This window comes from Falco biarmicus, chromosome W (genome assembly GCF_023638135.1).
Source record: "Falco biarmicus isolate bFalBia1 chromosome W, bFalBia1.pri, whole genome shotgun sequence".
NCBI lineage: Eukaryota > Metazoa > Chordata > Aves > Falconiformes > Falconidae > Falco > Falco biarmicus.
In genome coordinates, this window is record NC_079310.1 from 10,959,089 (window position 1) to 10,979,201 (window position 20,113).

The following is a 20,113-nucleotide window of genomic DNA, read 5'->3' on the forward strand; positions in this document are numbered from 1 at the left end:
TTTGGTACCTAACCACAAAACTAGTGCCACAGGACATCACACACCGTAATGTGCCCGGTGTGGAGAGCCTCACCTCGCCTCTGCCACGGAGCTCAAGCACCAACAGCCTCTGCAAACCAGCTGGGCAGAGTATTTTCTACCCCAGCAGCATCTCTTTTGCACCTCAAAGCCCAAAGTCATAAATAGTGAAAGAAGAATTGACTCTGACCCAAAGAAACAAGAAACAAGTGGTAAATAAGGACCAAGCTATCTCCCTGCCAGGTGACTTCTGCATGGCACAGGTTTATAGTTAGCAATGCAGTTTGGTTTATTAGTTATAAATAAAGTACAAAAAAATCCACCAAAAGTGAATCTAAGCATTTACACAATTTCTAATGTCTTTTCATTTCTTCAATGCACTATTGCTTTAATATTAATAATAAATATTTCTCTAGCTTTATTCTATAAAATAGTCTATGTAGCAAAATGTTGCACAGCACAACAGAACAGCAGTAGGAGTACAAAAATGTGGGTGATCCTTTCACCAGCCTGGGTCATTAAAGGAGAGGATTTTTGTTCGCTCACTCCTTGTTTTATTTATCCCTTTTACAGTGTCTTTGCGGGCAGGGAACAACCAACCCCCTGTCCCTGCACAGCTCCAGGCTACAGGGGAGGAGTGTCACGGAGCAGCAAGGAAAAGCACAGACAGGTTTTAAACCCAGGGTAAGGCAAAGTCAACAAAGCAGAGCAGCACCCTGAAGGGACAGAGAGAAAAAAATTAAGGTACAGTCATTTTGTGCCTTTCTAACCCAAAAGAGAATTGCACCCAAAGCCTTTTGGGTGGGGATGGCTACTGGCTGAGCACAGGAGTTGAACCCCATTTCTGTCCATACATGGCTGAGCATCTGCGCTGACCAAGAGCAGTTATGGCTTAAAGCTTTAAATATTATCAAAGGTGCTCTAACCCTCTTGTGAGGCTCGAGCGCTTGATATTCAGGAGCCTTTCAGGAAAGGGCAGTGCATCGCAAGAGCGGTGTGGCCATGGCTGTGGATGGCATGCTTGGCCACTACTGCAGGAGCAGGACGTCAGCTTGGGACTGACCTCCTCCTCGGCATCAGGAAGGCTTTGGTGCAGGTCCCAGCTCTACAGTAGATTAAAAAGCTCCAAGTTGAGGTTTTCCCCTTAACAAGGGGGATTAAACCAACTGATCAAGAAGATCAGCGTTGAGGGCTTCTGCTCCATGCATGTTTCACAGCTGGGTTGTAGCAAATGCTCATGGCAGGCATTACAAAGGGATGCCAGATCGCTCCTGTGTCTATCCCAGCCCCTTGCTCAGCTAGACCAGGGGTCAACCCTTAAAAATTGCAATGAATCCCTCAGTTTTCTTGCCTCCAAGTTCAGACTCATTTACCTCCTTCATCCTCCCCGCAGTGCCCAGTGGGGTGCATGCACAGAGGGTGAAAAGAGCCAGACCAAGCACCAACAGGAACCAAAAACTGAATAGAGCCACCACTCCTGGGCTTCCTTCCTTGGTTTCTGAACCAGCTTGCAGAGTCCTGCACTAAATGCATGCATTGTCCCAAGCACAGCCTTGTAGTGGGGGCCTGCCAGGTGTTACTGCAGGGTAATGCATGCAGCAAGAGCAATAGCATCACCAGCAGCATCAGGGACAGGGCGGTAGCAAGAATCGACCAAAACATTTTGGTTTTGCAGAGCGCCATTAATCACCTTCAATGCGTAAGGACACAAGTCAAAGGATCACCAGAGTTTGATTATGAGTGCAAATAATATTCATATATATGTGCTAAACACAGTCACTATATTGCAGTTTTCCACTATGTCACAGCATACAGAATCAAAGGTTTGCATTTTTATGGAATGTATCCAAGGTAACAGCACCACAGTAATACAGTTTATAATCACAGCCCCTGATTTTTTTCTCTTTTTTTTTTTTACAAGATAAGCATTACCCCCCACATCCCATGTTTAATTTATTTTTTTAAAGTACCGATGCATGCAAAGCATTCCATTCCCAGAAACAATGCAAAAAATGAGGTAATAGGAGTAATAAAAAAATTCGTATTAATTTCTAAATAAATAAATTATAATTAAAAATGCAAAAAAAACAACTATAAAAATAATTAAATAAGAAGCCACAATATCTACAAGTTAGTCATAAATTATGATTGTTAAATATAAGGCATTTAAACTCACAAAACCCTGTAAACTATCAATATTTTGTTCCTAGAGATTTTTTGTTGTTTGTTTCGATTTGTTTTTAAACTCATCCTATTATCGCAACCTACTCATACAAATTACTTAAACACAAAGGAACCTGACACACCGATGCATCTCCAGACACTGTAAATTCACACGCACCTTGGGATCAGTCACTCATATGAGACCATGGGAGTTTGGTACTTTTTCTCACCAAAGGTTTTTTTTTTTGTTGTTTGTTTAAAAACTGTGCTTGTTCATTAGACAAATAGTAATACTTTCGCATAGGCTTTAAGAAAACACGTGGTTCGGAAGCAGTCCTCCTTCACTCCCTGCCCAGCCAGGGTCCCAGTCGCCCTGTTCCTCTCCCTGCTTCACACCCAGCTCACGCCTGGACAGACCAGACAGGCTTACAGTGTATTTTACCAGCAAAACCTTGCTTTGCTTGTCCATATGATTAGTAATATTAGTATTTTTAATGCTGCTTCAATCTGCTACTGCTGGAGCAAGCCCCATAGGTATCGATGGAGCACTCCTTGACCCATGGACATCAGGGCTGGGACCACCACATCCCCCAGGAAGCCATCGCTTGCACTAGGTGGCAAATATATCATAGAACCACAGAACGGTTTGGGTTGGAAGGGACCTTCAAAGGCCATCTAGTCCAACCCCCTGCCAAGGTCAAGGGGATTTTCAACTGGATCAGGTTGCTCAGAGCCCCATCCAGCCTGACCTTGAATGTTGCCAGGGATGGGGCATCGGGCACCTCTCTGGGAAACTTGTACCAGTGTCTCACCATCCTCATCATAAACCATTTCTTTCTTACATCTTCCTCACATACCACCATGTGTCCCCCTCCACTCGCTCCTACCTACATGGACACAGCTCCTGTACTCTCCTCCCCATGGGGCTCCCCTCTTTCTCTGCCCTTTCCAGTTGGGAAAAAAAAATAATCTCTGGGGTGCCTCTGGGACTTGCGATTACCACTCGCAGGAATCCTGCAGTCTCTCAGATGGTAATTTATGATTGTTTCTACTTGGAGAGCATCACTTGGCTCCAGCAAAACAGATACTCAGGGGAGCCAGAAATCATTCCCTCCACATCAGCATTTTCAATATATAATGTTCCTAATTCCCCTTGCTCCTCTGCATTTCTCTTCTGCTCCCCTAGCATGCAAAAAAAAAAAAAATATTTTAAAAAAAAGGTTTTTGGTTGTGAATGTCAGTTCTCCAGAGGGCTTTGAGCTCAGTCCCTGCAGTTGATGTTCTGAGGTCTTTATTTCAAGGAGAGCTTGGATTGCAACAGCTCGCTCCTTCAGGGACTACCTCCTAATTCTTTTCTGAGCATTAACGCAATTAAGTTTCATTTTAACAGCCACTGAATTCTCCATGTGGATACAGCTTGAAACGTGTATACAAACACATGTGGGTGCAGGTGCACATGCTTTGGGACAGGGTCACAACCCAACCCCTCCCAAAAGCAGAGAAAACCCCTTCCAACCTGCCTTCCCCTCCCACACTGAAGTGCTCATGGCCTCAGCAGTGCCTTGTGAGCATTGAGTTTTCCCCCGTCCTGTTATCAGAGATGCTTTTGCATGGGAGAGGAGTCAGCAGTGTATATCGCTCAGCACCTCTCTGATGTTATTATACTGCAAAGCACAGCTATAGGTGCCGACTCTAGTAACCATCATTTTAGACCATGGCTGGCAGCAGCTGCTGAAGCCAACCAGCCTCACAGCTCACATGAGAAAGCATCATGGGCAATGGCAATCATGAATACAGCCCTTCCTTGGATTTTGATATGCCAAGCTACTTCATTAAGATACGGAAAGCAAAGAAATAGCATCTACTCCAATATTGTGCCCCTACAGAAAGTGTCCAGCACCAGCAGATAAGCAGGAATGAAGCTTCTCCCTATTGCTTCATTCATTTCATTCCCAATTTTTATTATTTTTTTAAGCTTCTCTAAATTTGCAACACACTGTAAACGCAAGGAAAGGAAGCACACACAGCTGAGGCAAAGAGCGCAACCCTTCTGACTGTAAACAGGATTTTGCTTTTTCGCCTCTTCCCCCCTCAAGGGTGGGAAAGGTTGACCTCTTTCTTCCCCCTCTGCAATCTATTAATCAGACACCAAAATAAGGAATCTATGAAAAAATATTTGGTGAAAATTAGGTAACAGCAACATGTCCACCACAAGATGAGTAGGGCATCAAACACAACATTTCTTAAGCTAACATGCTCCAGCTGCCATCCATAGGAATAGCTAAAGGACCCCTAACATGTTTCTATGTATTCGAGAGGTATATATACAATCCTCATGAAATGCAGGATTGACAGGCCAGACTACCACAAGTAGTTCCTTCATGTTCAACACTAAATCTTCTGCAGCACGGGGTCTCTGAGCTCCGGGAATGCCAGCTCCCTTTCATTGGGCCCGTATCCTGCGTTATGTGCAATATCTCCTACCGCTAGATATTGTACTGCCACCTCCTCCTCACTAACGTGCCTGCAGACTTTTCCTCTCAATCAAATGGCTCAGAAGGCAAAAATTTTGCTGCAAGGGTTTATGGCCATATGACCTGGTAAGGAAAATGGTGTGTCCAGCCAGTCCTTTCAGCTGTCTGAGCCGAGCTGTGTTTCAATGTCCACCCTGCAGATCGGGCACTTCTTGCTGGTGGCCAGCCACTGGTCCACACACACTTGGTGGAAGAGATGCATACAGGGCAACCGCCTGCAGAGAGAGAAGTACCACCCCGTTAGGATGGAAGAGGTCCAGGAGACCAGGAAGAGCCAGAAAGCAGCAGCCAGGGCTGCTTCAGACATGAGGAACCACTGATGCAGTGACACCAGTGCTGCCGAGGTCCTACAGCCTTTCCCAGCTACACCAGCTCACACAGAGTAGTAGGTCAGAGATGGTGTCTTTCTTGGCTCAAAGCCTTTTAGAAAACCCCCACACCCTCCTGAATTGTGTTGTTCCAGATATTAACTAACCTGGCTGCCTCTTTTTAATCTTTCAGGAGTATCAGGTTATACTTCAGAGCCTCTTGATTCTTTGTCATTGTGGCTCATTAGCAGTCAGGTGGGTCCCTGCTGCTCCCATGTGGGTGTCTGGTGTGCCCCAGGGAATGTGGATACTTTTCACCTACATCACCTTTGTCATCTCTTCGCTCACCCTCATGAGTCGGAGGGACCGTGAACCACAAGGATCCACAGCATGAAGATCAGAGTGTTTCTTGATGGTTTAAAGCAATGAAATGGCAAGGAGCAGGACCGGGTAGTGCAGCTGCACTGCCCACCTGCAGCTCCTTCAGCCATGGTAGGTCAGCCCCTTGGAACTGCTTGTCCTCATCCCCTGTCACAAGCAGAGATTTGACCCAGCCAAGAGCCTGGGGACATCTGTGAGGGATAACTGGGGCTTAGTTGTTGGCTCAGGATGGTTCTTGGTGACCGTGCAGGCAGAGTAATCTCACTTACTCTACAATAAAGAAGCTCTGTCCTGGCCACAAGCCAAACCCCCCTAGACTTCACACCCACACTCCCTTTTATCATATTTTGGTCATCTGTCAAGCTCAAATGTTGACATCCCTGAGCTCCAGATGGCTGTCTGAGACCTGGGATCCATCCTTCTCTGACACTTGCCACCTGGCCCATTGGCACAGCCTTGAAGCAGGCGATCCAAGCCCAGGAGATACTATAAAAACTTGGCCCTCCTGCTGCTGCAGAACTCTTCATACCTACAGCCCACACCAATGTCCATCTAAATAGCATTTGGTGTCCCAGACCCTGAAAAAGCCCAAATGAGTTTGTCAGGACAAGAACAGGGACAACCGCACCGGCTCATGGCAGTTTTAATCCCAATAAACACAATTCAGATGGCATCAAGAGGCAAAGGAGCAGATGGGAGCATCTTACCTGACATCTTCTCCATCTTCAAGCATGGACAGACAGATTGTGCATTTCTCGTCGGTGTCTGACTCCTCTCCATCCTCTCGCTCAGCTTTGCCCTCCTGCGGTCTTCTCTACAGCAAGGTTAAAGACATGATTTGGTTAGGACTTGACCTTTCTAATGCTCTTCCAAGCCTGGGTAGTTGCAGGAAGGCAAATAACAAGAGCTTCATCTACCGGTCAGATCCTCCAGCTTGGGAAAGCCAGCCCAGCCAAAACAGCCAGTGAGGGGAGGATGCCACCAACATGCTGCTGGTCGGCACATCTCCTGGGGCCAGTGGCAGTGTGGCTGGTGGTAGTGTCCCAAGGAGCAGCCAGTCCTCTGCTGCCCTAACACAGCCCCTCACCACCTCCTCCATACTCCTTGCAGTGGGGATGGCCCCATGGTCTCCTTTGCTGGAGGCTTCTCCTGGAGACCCTAAATCATGTGGGGTCACCACTGCCAGGAAGGGCAACCACTGTGCCCCATTCCAGCTTGACCACCAGCCCAGCCCCACACTGCGCCATGGGGCAATGCTTAAACTGTCAGCTCTTCCCTTTTCTCTTCCTACCACACATCCATTGTGGATAACTGGCTAGCTGAAAAGGGTCACATAGACATAGTCCAGCTGGCTGGACAAAAATGCACATCGCTCTCAGCTTATCTGAAGTAAAGCAAAATACACTGTCTTTGGCTGTTTTTGTTACACAGTAACAGGAAGATTTTGGTGGGAAAAGAATGTTGCAGGTGGGAACAGATAACTACAGAAGAGAAACTAGGGGCGGGCTTGGTATTTAGGCAACTAACCAATAATGAGCTTAACTTTTGTAATATGTATGAGCTAATTATAAGAAGGCATAAAAGGTGACTGTAAGAGACAATAAACGAAGTCTGCTGATCACTCATATTGAGTGACTGTGTCTTCCCTCCGTCGCAACAATCCATTCCTATTAATGTCATTTTTCTGGATCCACTGGAGATGCGGTCAGAGATTAGCGCAGCAGGAGTTGACTCACTTCCAACCTGGGCAATGAAACATCCCTACTTGTCACTGCCCAGCCGGGAATGACCAGCATGTGAAATCACTGCCCAGACAAGCATTTTTCCCATTTTCTAATTAGCACAACCCAAAATGCGGCACCCATTTCCTTACGGGCAGGGGATCAGCTCCAACAGAGGAGACACCTCTTGCAGAACGAGGGGAGGACAACCTCCCCAACGCCATGGAGCCAGCACTCTCATGGCAGGGCGCGTGGGCAGCACCACTTGCATGCAGAACGGGGTGGGTTTGCATGCAAGAAGCCCCCTTGGCATGTGCGCTTTCTTACCAGGTGCAGACAGGGGGGAAATTGCACCCGCTGGGTGGGAGAAGGTTGAGACCCTTTTGAAAATTTGGCCCACAGCTTCCTATCCTAGAAGTGAGAAACAGCCAGCTGAGCTACACCACCGCTTCAGCCCAGGATCCCCACAAGATATTAAAGCACCAATTCTGGATTTTACATTCCTCCCCCATTTTGGGGAATATTTTGATTGATGGCAGCAGTTTGCCAACCCTGAGGATTGCGACCCACCAAAGTCCTTCCTTCTGTCTGCTCCATGCCCACAGCCCTTGGCCAGCTGAGAGGGGCTGGCAGCCATGCCGCGGTTTTGGAGCACTCACCTTCTTGTACTTGTGGGGGAAGGTAAACCTCTCGATGGTGTTCTGGACGGTGCCCCGGCTCACACTGCCCAGCCTATCCTCCAGCTGCAGCAGCTCCTGCAGCACAGGAGCAGCAGCAAACACCATCAGCATTGCTCCCAGGGCATGAGGTCCCACCACCCCACCCTACCTGCTGGTGACCAAGGCTCCCTCCTGCCCTTTCCGCAGTGGAAATGGCCATCAAACCCAAATCAGTCATGCTTTCCTTTCATGATGGATCTGAGCCTTAGCACTTGGGTTAATAATTAAGGGCTCAGGCAAAGAGCTGGGTATCCAATATTTCAGAAATTAGGATGGAATTTGAGCTCCATTTCACAGGCTGGGAAACAAAACCCTGTAGAACTGGAGCAGTTTGTTCACAGACATGAAGGGAGACAGAGTCAATCCAAGCCAGACCCAGGCACCTTGGAATAAACCAACTTCTACCAAACCCACTCAACCCCTTTGCCTCCCAGTTATTACTAAAATTGCTGCAAGACTCAATGCAACTGCCATGCCACAAAACAGAGTTACAAGGTTATACCAGAACTCGCTTAGATTCCCAGCATTTAAAAATTTAATAATAATTCCAGTCCCCGAGATACATACTTCATAGCTCTCCCGCACAGCAGACGTGTGCCTGCTTGGGTTCAGTCCATGAAGAGCAAGTAACTGAAGCTGAGGGTAAGGGTAATTTCTGATTTCGTGAACAACCTGCAAGAAGTGAGGGAGAAAAAATAAAGCCACCCATACCTGCACATAGAAATCCATTGTGTACCCTGATTTAAATCTAGTGCTTTAAAAATTCAAAATTAAAGAGCAGACTGACACCTTCCCCCATGGAAGCCTTTTAATAACCAAAAAATGAAGTTTTATTAAATAGATCTCCTATAAATGATAACTGAGAAATGCATTTCTTCTGAATAAACTATCTGCTGTAATAATTCCTGTTGCATCTATAAAATTGTGGTTCCAAACTCTCAACATGGATTAGCTTAAAAAGATATTTTATTTTATTTTATTTTATTTTATTTTATTTTATTTTATTTTATTTTATTTTGTTTTGTTTGAAATGGGTGGATTTATCTTCATCCAAGCTTTGATTTTCTTAAGCCTCACTGCAGTACATGGGTGTCAGGGTCTGACTATGGGCACAAGGGAAAAACACCCTCGTGGGATTTCTGAGGAAGCTTTAAGGTTTAGGAGTCCTGGGCATGGCTCAGCTCCAAATACAGCACCCTGCTAGGAGAAGGGCCAGCAAATGACCCCAGTCAGACCATCTTTCTGTCAGACCCCATCTCCAGCTGTGCAAGAGGTTATGCAAAACCTTTATGGATGGTGTCAAGGCTGATGCGATGAGGTATGGTCCTCGAGGCTGAGCCCAGGGAAGGGAGTCACCTACTGCCAATCCTTCTGCATACAAAAAGTCCTGGGGAGCCCACAGTTTGTTCCAGTATTATATTATCAGTAATAACTGCTGAGTCTCTCCCACCCTGCCCAGGTTTTGCAGACCAGCTTGTGAGCATAGTGCTGCACACCATGGACCGAATCTTTCCAGAGCAGCTGAGCTTTTCTTTCCTTTCCCTAATCCAGAGTGCAGTGATGCAATATTATCCTTTCAGACACTCCCTCCCACAGCCGGAGATAAGTGTGATTCACAGAAGACAGGTGATAGAAAGATAGCAGCCTTTATTTTGACTGCCTTCTGGCAGACAATGCATAAAACATTTCTCGGTAAAAGCGTTTCACTTACTATCTGTGTCGAGGATGTGCTTCTGGGGAAATGGTGCATCCGAGGTGTAGCTAAGTAATGCTGATAGGGCTGAGGGACCGGCTGGACCTGGAACTGGGTGTGAGTCAGTCCTGCATCGACGCTGAGGTCCCTGCGGGCACGAGGATGAAGACATGGCTTTGGTTGCACGGTTCTATTGTATGGCGTACAGCAAGTCAGATCACGCTCACGCAGCAACCTCCACTGGTGGGCTCTGGGCTGCGGTGGGTTCCTCAACCTAGGGTGATGCTACTGCTCGGAAGGGAGTTTCCTCCAATGTGGGCCAGCACAAAGGAGTGTGGTGTTCTTTTTATGCCAGTTAGCATTTGTGTTAGCTGGGGTCAAGAGCTGCATGGGCACAGCCTGCTGATTTCAGAACAAGAGTGTTTTGGTGGCTCCAATCGATACCCAGGCTCAGTAACTCAGCCCAGCCAGACCAGGTCCTGTCTGTGCTGCCATCACTGCAGACAATTACATTTTGCCTTGAATATTTTGCAGGAATACAGCACAGGGGGCACACAGATGAACCATCCTGCGTAGTTGTTAGGAAGCAGCTAGGCACCATCTGGGGGCTTTTTGACATGCCTGTACTCCTTGGAGGTCCCCCAGACCAGGTCATGGTAGGACTTGGGGAGACAAGGGAGACCACACCTCACCTGAACCCAGCCTCAGGGAGCTCCAGAGCTGCTCTTCATGCAGAAAATATAAAGGTTTGAAGAGATTTCTGGATGGGACTGCTGTAGAAAAGGGTGTCACACAACCAACAGGCCAACACCAATGAAGCAGGACACCCCCGAAGGTCCCGCTTGCCTGCATGCGGCCTGGCCTGGGCCAGCAGAGCTGGGGCTCTTCTTGGTGAATTTAGACACTTTTGTCCACGAAAATAACTCAGCTCAATCCCAGGACTTGGCATGACCAGGATCCTGGCAAATGCCACAGCTGTGCCCAGCGCAGCACGCAGACAAACTGCAGCCCCATCCCCACGCCGTGTGGAGGGATGGGAGGAGACCTAACGCTGCATCTCCATCTATAATCCAATTGGCTCATCCCTGTCTCTCCAGCCAAAGAATCTCTCAGCAAACAAGTGCTTTGAATGTCATTCACTTTATCATAATTACTAAAGCCAGTGCTCTAATAACCATTGTCTTCACATTTGCCAAAGCAAAGCTAATTAGAACACAGGGGTGGCTTCCTATTCCAGCCTCCAACTTCTCTTCCCCTAAGCAGAGAACAGTGGCAGCAACCACCACAGCTTGTTAGGAGCAACCCAGACGTGTCCTCCAGCAGCTGTAAAATTACTTTCACTCAACAGCAGATAACAGATGTGAGGGAACAGTAAATGTAGAAACCCTTTACCCAGAACAGCCTGGGTACCAGACAGCAGCTCCAGTGCTCTTGTACCCCCTAAGACACACCACACCAAGTTGAAGCAAAGAGGGGACTGTCTTTGCTGACCCCGTGCTAGCCATGTGCTAGACAGACAAAACCTGGCAGAGGATAAACCACAGCAGGCGACTGGCAGGAACACAACCAGGGTAAGAATCTGCAGGGCTGGGCATTTTCCATCCCCTGTGTCACAATTTTGGATATTTATCCAATTGCTGAAGACTGTTCCCAGGTGGATGGAAGGCTCAACTGAAAATCAGGAGGCTTTGGGTCCATTCCCAGGCCTGATGCATGACCCTGACCGCTTCCTCTCTGCCTTCCCATGTTCCCTGTCTGCAAAATAGACATGATAATCCACAGAGTGCTTTGAAATCAAGGACTGAAGAGATCTCTCAAAGATGAATGGCCATTATTAACTCGCACAAGTAATTGCGATAACAGCAGTGCTGAACTGTTTGCATACAGGTGCATTTAGAGGCTTAAAATTGGATGTCGAGGCTCCTGAAGCGATGCTGTGTGTCTGCAGAATGGTGCAAAGCAGAATACTGCATGGAACGGTGTTTTCCCAGGGTGTGGGGGTGAATAAGCAGAGCACATTAGCTGAAGCAAACCAAAACCAACCATCACCTTCTAGCCTGTGCTACATGGACAACTTGGTGCTTAGATGTGAGGTTCAAGAGTTGTGATTGCTTATGGCACATGGGTCGCCAACAGCCAAAAAGTGAAGGATAAGGCTCCAGATAACAGGTTGGATGGTCTTCACTAAATGCATACGCAAAAGATGATTTAAGGAACCAAATGGGAATTTGTTTATTCTTCACCAGAAGATTTTAATTGAGGCTGATCTGTCTGAGATGACTGATCACCTTCAGATCTTCCTTCCATCCCCGTTTCCCGCAATGGTGCCTACCACCCACCGCCTCCAAGCGAGCGTCACTGCTGCTCATGTGGTGGTAACACATTAGAGGAAAGTTTTTATATCTGTCACTGGGCAAAACTGTACATGTGCCCTGAGGGGAAATGAGTCACCCAAATATATATACACAGTATATGATTTCTGCCATCCTGGCTCCTTAGGTTTTATAGCTATGGAGAAACACAGGGTGAAAAGGGAGAGAGGGAGGAGGGGAACATAAAGTGATGCATTATCAGATCCTTCTAATGATTATAATTAAACACTCTGCACTGAAGGAGAGGCAGAAAGAATGGCTCTATCCAGATGGTACATGAACCACTTTACAAACTGAACTAACAATGTCATCCCGGCCAAATTCAGCTCACAGTGGTGCCATTAAGGGGAACACCTGAGAAGAAAATGGCAGAAGGATCTGGCCATATTTTAGGTTGTGTATTATTACCCTGGAGGGGAAAAAAATCCCCCCCTGTGTTAAAAGGACTCTCCATTTGCAGAGTGAAGCTCTCAGATGTTAGGAAATGCCATAATTAAGATTTCCTGTGCCATTTAATTTCAGTCCCCTTGTGCGTACACATTGCGACTGTCTCTAATAACATGTTAGCATGCTATTTTTTCCATTCAGTGCACAGAATGGACTTTGCTCAGCTAACAAGCAGCTACTCAGAAGTATGTTGTTATTTTCTTATTCTTCCAAGTAGGGCCCCATACCTTATTCACTGTGCAAGAGCTCAAAACCTGCTCTGAAAATGAAACAATTGGTTCCCCACTCTGATTTTCCAGGGTATCAAACACTGCAGTGGGAAAATTATTAAGAACTACTAGTTCATTCACACCATCCTGCAAGGTGGGGAAGGGCAGCATGGTGCTCCCTAATTTAGACCATGGAAAAAGTTGCAGCCATTGGTTTTTGAGTGGCTGGTGGATAGCAGAAGATCTAATTCAGGCAGAGATGTTGGTCTACAGGAAAAAGACCCTGGCTGTGCCCTGCAGCAGGAAGATTATTGCTTGGCTGCACTCTTACATCCATGGATGAAGAGTTATGGGCAATACCAATGCCTCAATGTTATCACATACATGCACAAAGGCTTTAGCACACACTCATGGCCCTCCCAGAGATGATTTTCCCATTGCACACTCCCCATGTTGTATGTATTGAGATGAACCATTAGCTTTCATGAAAGCATTGATCCATGATGACATCCACCAACCCTTACAGACTTCCCAGGACTTTTTAAACACCTCATTCGATGCAGTAGTGCAATGTGGAAGACTTACCAGTCCGTCCCTTCAGCTAAATACCTGGGCTGGGGCCCCATGGGTTGTGGAGTTTGCAGTTGGTGGCTGAAGTCAAAGCTGGGGTGCAGACGGTGAGGATGAACAGACATGCGCTCTTGAGCCCGCCTGCGGGAAGGAGACCGGCAAGCCAGTTAGCCACACGGTGGGCATTGGTACATATGGCTCCTGATCCCAGCCTGTGTCAATAAACCAGGGGAAAACCCAAGCAGTTGGGATTCTGAATATGTGTCCAAGAAGAAAGAGTCCCAGCAGGTGTCAGGGATGATGGGAAGAGGAACCCAGAGCTATGTCATGCACTCATGGTCACCACGGACATAACAAAACCTCCACTCTCACCCCCTGTGGCATCTACATATACTCGGATTACAGGAGATGCCATTTGGTGGCAGCATGAAGAGAAAAGGAGGAAACCAAGCAACTTCTTCCTTAGAAGCTTTGTGCCTTTCACATTATTTTCTGTTTCTCCACTGTCAGCCCCATAAACAACACACAAGATAAAACATGTCCCTGCCTCAGCCATTATCCATCATCATAAAGAAGCTGCAGGTTGTCTCGTCTCCCCATGCAGTCCATAAACTCCTGGGGAACCTCATTCATAACAGGATTACTCAGGAGTAGCTGAAAGCAGAATTTATTCTTGCCGGCCTTTGCCAACATTTCTCTGCGTGATGGACAGACAGGCCAGGCTGGGATACAGCTCCTTTTCACACAGCTCCACCACCTTTGCAGGTAGGGAAAGTGGTAGAAAATATAGCAAGGTTCTTCTAGGGATTTCAGTCTTTTCTCATGATTACTGTTTATTTGAACTGCTCAGTGGAAGAGCACCTGCTGTGTGATCAGCGTCCACTTTTGGAGACCAGATAGATGCACAAGCAGAATTTGCATTACAGGCTCACACCCCTCGCTCCCTGCCAAGTCCTCGCTTACCAGTGGGAGCCATCACAAAGCAAATCTACAGGAAAACACCAGAGCAAACAGAGCAAGGAACTGCCAGATAAAGGATTTTTCATGCAGCCACACTTCAGAGGCTTCAGTTTTAAAATGCACGACAGATTCCCATTACTGGGAGCTCATGCCCCACACCTGTAAGGTTTCTGACACCCTCCTCCAATGCAGCTGTGCTTTCAGAAACAGTCTGTGGGACTGGGCAGGAGGTTCCTGCCCTTTTCCACATCACAACCCACTTGCAAATGTAACACTGACAGCATTTACCAAAGCAGCCTCTGTGTGGAATTGGGCTCTGTGCTTTTATTTGAATTCAGCTTATGACTAAGAGAGAAACACTTGTGTCATTGGTGCCTCAGCCTCACACGTCTGCGCTACACAATTATTAACTAATCATTAAATCCACCTAAAATCCAATTTATGCAAAACAAAACAAGGATGAGAAGAACACACAATTTTCAGACATAAAGGGTATGGAAAGAAAGTGTTTTCCCTCTGTAGCATTCTTTCCAAATGAAGCATTATTGCAAAGACTCACCCTCTGATTCCTGATCCATGGGTACAACCCACAAATAGCTTCCATATGTTTCCAATAAAAGCACTCCTATGTGCTATCTAAACCCCTCTCTCAAGAAACACAATCAGGACAAGGCCAGGCATCCATTTCCACCTCTGCTGAGTTACAGTAATTCTCTCTGCAGTCGCCAGCCCAGTCTGAATTTAGGCTACTTTCCATGGCTGAATGTGCTGCAGGTCAACGCCATCATTCTCTCATAGAGCTGGGAAGCCCACCTAGACCCAGAGGAGCAAGCCCTTCATGTGCAAAACCTGATGGATACAACTTCTTACATGGTTTTGAAACAGCAGCTATGAGGAGGTAGCTCATGCACGAGGTCTATCGCACTCCCTGCCATTGCAGGACAGGTTCACTGCAACACCAAGGTGCTACCATCATGATTCTCCTACGAGTGACAACAATAGGTGACCTTGGGAAATACTAGCTGAGCACGGTATGGATCCCTATGGGAAAGGTACACCTGCAGGTGCAACCTGCCCTGCAGCCTCCCTTCTGGTGGCTGCATTTTGGGGCTACCCAGACGAACTTGTGAAGAAAACCCAATGTTACCAGCACGTATTGCTGGGATTTTGCAGGAGCCGCTTTGCTGAAGTGAGGCTGAGGTAGCTTCTGAGCATCCTTCAGGAAGAGTAAGACCTCCTTACCTGGGATGGGGCATGAGCCGGCGGTGCTGTGCCTCGAGGAGCTGCTGCTGGAGGAGGTATTGCTGATGTAGCGCCTGAGGTAGGAAGGAGGGTCCGGCCACGTCCTGGAAGGGCAGGGCTGGCACCGGCGCCAGGGGCTGGTGCAGGGGGCCGCTGTGCTGATGCATGGGGGCCATGTGGGGGGTCAGCCCCGGCTGGGGCTGCACTGCGTGAGGCAGGGTGAAGTCGGTGGAGAGCTGAGGCTGGGGACCCAGGTGGAAGTGCCGGCAGGAGGTAGCATGGGGATGCTGAGACCTTTGAAAAGGAGCACCTGGAAGAGAAGAGCACAGCCGTCACAGGGGCTAGCGGTGTCCAGGGCAGCCCAGCCCTCTGGTTGCCCATCCAGGACAAGAACTGGGCAAACAGCTGTTTCTCTCCACTGCCAAAAGGGTTAGAAAAAAGAGAACAGGTCACTTAATGCCGATTACATGGAAAAATGCTCATTTTGACTAATAGTTTTTCTCCTCCAAAAACCATTGGAATGAAAACCTAGGTTTAGATTCAAAGTGACTTTTTGGCTCCAAATTGAAGTGTATAATGATGAAAACTACTTCAGCTTGTTTGGTTTTGCCTGTTTTAAAGAGAAAAAGAACAAAAAATTTAGTAGAGCCTGTAGCAATAGGACAAGGGGAAATAGTTTTAAACTAAAAGAAGGAAGATTCAGACTAGATATAAGAAAGAATTTTTTTTACGCTAAGGGTGGTGAGACACTGGCATGGGTTGCCCAGAGAGGTTCCCGATGCCCCATCCCTGGCAACATCCAAGGCTGGATTGGACGAGGCTCTGAGCAACCTGATCCAGTTGAAGATGTCCCTGCTCATGGCAGGGGGTTGGACTAGATGGCCTTTGAAGGTCCCTTCCAACGCAAACTGTTCATGATTCTATGGAAAAGCCTCAACGTTTTAGAAAACAGAGAGAAACGATAAATCTGTTTTCTAAAATCTGCTTTCATGGGTTATGATCTCACCAAAGTTTTCAAAGCTTGCTGACTTTCCATGCAATTCAAGGTATTTCTTTGCCTCTCTAAAAATGTCTCATAGGCAAGGAAATAATCTCTGCTCTAAGAAATTGTCTCTCGCTGACTGCTGGACATGAATGTGACACCTTCCACTTCTGAGAGCCAGGATTAAGACCACGTGTCTTTGCCGAGACCCTTCAATAGCCCGTCCTCATGAGCTGCACGCAGGGAGAGAACAGCTGCAGGAAGCAACACAGACTGCTATGAGACCAGCCATGAAACTGATGGGAATGAGGAAGAAATGAGGTGTGAAAGATATCCGTAGTGGAGGCTTTTTGCAAAACACCTTGGATGGGCCCTTGGCCGGATCCAGCACATTAATTCCTACATTCCTGGAGAATTTACAGGCATTGTGGCAAAACTTTTGGCTCTTAAACTAGGGAAAGAGTAAACTCAGAGGTGAAGGATGAGGCTTCAGTGAGGCTATTAAAGATGCCTCTTTTCTGAGGATCAGCCCCAGGATAGGACACCTACCCCTTTACACAGTCTGTTGAAGATCTCTTCTTCCTAAAACACTCCTCTTTCTTTTTTAGTCCTTGGGAATGGCACAAGATACCCAGGATCAACAGCACCAAGAGACACCAAGTGTCATCCCAAGATACATCATGCCTTCTTTACCCAGGTCCCTTCTGCTTACACTTCCCTTCTACCAGCCCATCACAGCAGCTCGGGGAGCCTTGAGCACTTTCTGTTCATGCCCATATGGAAACAGAAGATGCACAATGCAAGCCAGATGCCAGCAAGAGAAACAACGGGAGGGGACCTAACAGAAACGAATTATTTGCAAAACTGTGCATAAGTAATTACACACAGCACCTCTTAAATACAAAATATTCCTCTGTAACGCCCCTCTGAGAGAGGCAGTGGGTAACAAATACATGTGCCACCAGCAGCAGAACTTCTTAAGGTGCTAATTTCCCATGCTGTCAGATAACAGCATGATTCAACTGTGCTATTAATTAAAGCCAGAGGAGGTGGGATCAGACCCGCTGTTCCTCAGTAACAGAGCTGCAAACCCAGAGCCAAGAGCCATCCACTTACCCCATTCCCCCGGTATGGCAGATTACACTTGCTGCTGTCAGTGTGGCCACAATTCACCGTACCCCACTGACAGGTAAAGGATGAGTAATGAAATGGGGATCCTGTGCTGCCCTGGCCCATTGCTAAAGCTGAGCAACCCCGTAATCACGGGGAGATGCCTCATAACTGCTGTGTTTGCTGTGTACTTGCAAAGTAACTCATGGTGAATTGCTCAACCTCTAATGGCCATGGGTCCTCCCAAGGGAAAACTGCTACAGCAAGTCACCAGTGAGCCGTTTTACACCTCCAGGTCTTCTTGGGGCCTGAAGACAAGGTGGGAGAGCAGGTTCAAGTGCTAATCCCTCTGCACACCCAAGCACACCAGCCTGTGCCACCAGGCAGCAGTTTAGTTGTATTTCAGACAAAGATGGCTTTGGGCAACACAGGACAGTGAAGATCAGAGATATTCCCCCACATTTACTGGGATACGTTTTGTAGCACCTAAGAAAAGCAGAAAATGCCAGTCTCTCATCTTCTGTTCTACTCTCATCTCTTGATGCCTGGCACAACCTTTAGCCAAGGTCTTACAGCCTTTTGCTCTGTCCTGGGAGGCCTTAGTCTGATTTAGCGAAATGTCTGCAGGACCTTTGCTGCCAGAGCCATGATGAATTAGAGAGCACAGGGTGGGCACATCATATTGTCAGGGCTTTTGACTTTAAAATTTTCCTCCCATACCAAGACAGTCCTTGTGAGAAATTTGGTCATATACTTCCCTGCAGCCCAGAAAGTGCAAACTTCTCCGATATTTGGGCAGAAAGACATGCAGAGCTAGGATAACCTAAAGTAAAAGCCTAGCCCATTTTTTTTTTTTTTGGGTACAAAAGAGTTAATTTGCTGTATTTTTAGGCACTAGTCAATTAAATCAAGCATTTTTTAGTATTTTTCCTGGTACCTATGGGTGCAATGATGCATTTCCCTCCATAGGAAAAACACTATCGAGATGTGACCGGGACCATATGATTAAATAAACCCCGTCAATCTGTCTTAACATAATACACTGTCTGGGGGTTGTAATTGTTCATTCCCTACAACTAATCCAGTTGCTGATGAGGATTTTGACAGCAAAGCAAAGACTTTGGGGAATACTTCAGCAAATCTATGCTTATTAGCAGCCATCAAATTATACAGCTGGCATAACCGAACCAGCCTGCACAACAAAAAGCCAATCCCTGCCAAGGATGGTACTGGTGAACCTCAGAGAGCCCTGGCAAACAAATAACAGCGCAAAACAGAGCATGACGTTTCCGAGTTACCTACTGTCAAATTTACCCTCCTCTGCTAATTGTATCTAGCTGCAAAGGGCCTTGCTGGAGCCTGCTTTCCAAGTCCATGTGGGTCTTGCATACACAAGGTAATTCCAGTGTCACCCTGCTGACACCAGCTGAGCAGCCTTACTCCAGGTCAATCACCATGAGCAACACCAATATATGTCTCTCAGGCGCTCACCCCTATTCAACACAATGGAGGATCTCATGTTAGCAGTGTCTATAAATGATTGCTCTGCTAGGACATCTTCCTTCTCTTTCCTTCTTTTTTTGGTCCTAGATCACATTTGCATTGGAACTGACAAGCATTGACTATAAATGCTTCAAGAAAATTTGATTCATGGATTTAATCTGCTTTTTGCCTGGACAGTAATGTCTGCCACAGTAGAGAGAAATCCATGACTGAAAACGAGTCCCAATACCGCATTCCAGCTTATAGTTTCACTCCCCAGAACAAGGGCAGAGCTGACATTTTCATTAGCTAAGCTTTGAGGACATTTCTGCAGCAAAGACAATGAGGTTGGAAAGTGTGCCTATCAAGCTCCTGAGCTGCTAATTGCATCCTCCACGAGCCACATTCCCACCACCTGCTCCAATGGTGGCTGCAGGAAGGTGATGTTGCTTTGGGATCTGCAAGGCAGAGACCTTCTCCCAGCTCAATGAGCTCGAGTTTTGGTCCTCATCCTACAGAAGGATTCTCCTTCTCCATTGGGATACTTTGATTCTGCAGGAAGAGGGGTCTGCTAGCTCTTGGATATTTTTTTATGGATTACCCCAAGGGCACCTAGCAGGTTCATCAGCTTCGGTGGCCTTTGCTGCAAACACTTGTTCCAGCTGAAGAGGGAGGGGGAAGCCCAGTGTCCTTGCTGTAGAGGCAATGCAGTCCTCACCAGCCCTGAAAGACTTTTGACCAGGGGCCAATTTGGAAACACATGTCCCCATGTCCAGCCTGCTGGTCAGGCGGAGAGGGTCCACCTCGCTGCATGAGGCTCATTGATGTGCTCCTCCTGGTGGCACGAGTATCTCCAGCCATGGAGGACTGATTTCTCTGGGCTTACTGTCAGGCTGCCTACCAGCCAGAATCCTTCTTTCCTCGTCCTGTTGTTTCTTCTTTCATTTAAACACTGTTGCTGTGGCAGATGATGATAGCTCAGAGCATCATCAGATCAGCAGCTCTGAGATGAGCAATGCATCACATCTGTGTCAGCAATGCAAACAACTTACTCCAGTTCTGTGCAGTCTCCCATTAACTGGTTGAGTCCAAGTGCCATTGAGATCAGAGACCTCTGTCTCAGTGCAAGCGTCTAAACTGAGTTATTTCTCAGCAGAGCAGGGGGGTGTTTCCCCCCTCCCCTTCTTTGTGTTTCCTCTCCT

The 20,113-nt window shown here is 47.1% G+C and overlaps 1 protein-coding gene across 2 annotated transcripts in view; it reads right to left on the reverse strand.

Moving 5' to 3' along the window:
• Positions 1 to 282: 282 nt before the first annotated feature.
• Positions 283 to 20,113, reverse strand: part of ARK2C (arkadia (RNF111) C-terminal like ring finger ubiquitin ligase 2C) — a 51,007-nt gene continuing 31,176 nt past the window's right edge. The window contains exons 2-8 of one of the 2 annotated variants that reach the window (XM_056323249.1): positions 15,338 to 15,647; positions 13,151 to 13,276; positions 9,556 to 9,685; positions 8,412 to 8,516; positions 7,785 to 7,880; positions 6,112 to 6,218; positions 283 to 4,930 (exon numbers count right to left, since the gene is read on the reverse strand). In XM_056323249.1, the coding sequence (XP_056179224.1) occupies positions 4,813 to 4,930; positions 6,112 to 6,218; positions 7,785 to 7,880; positions 8,412 to 8,516; positions 9,556 to 9,685; positions 13,151 to 13,276; positions 15,338 to 15,647 (992 nt within the window). In that variant the 3' untranslated portion in view covers positions 283 to 4,812. The remainder of the gene's footprint in view (positions 4,931 to 6,111; positions 6,219 to 7,784; positions 7,881 to 8,411; positions 8,517 to 9,555; positions 9,686 to 13,150; positions 13,277 to 15,337; positions 15,648 to 20,113) is intronic. The other variant, XM_056323250.1, reaches the window with a different exon arrangement.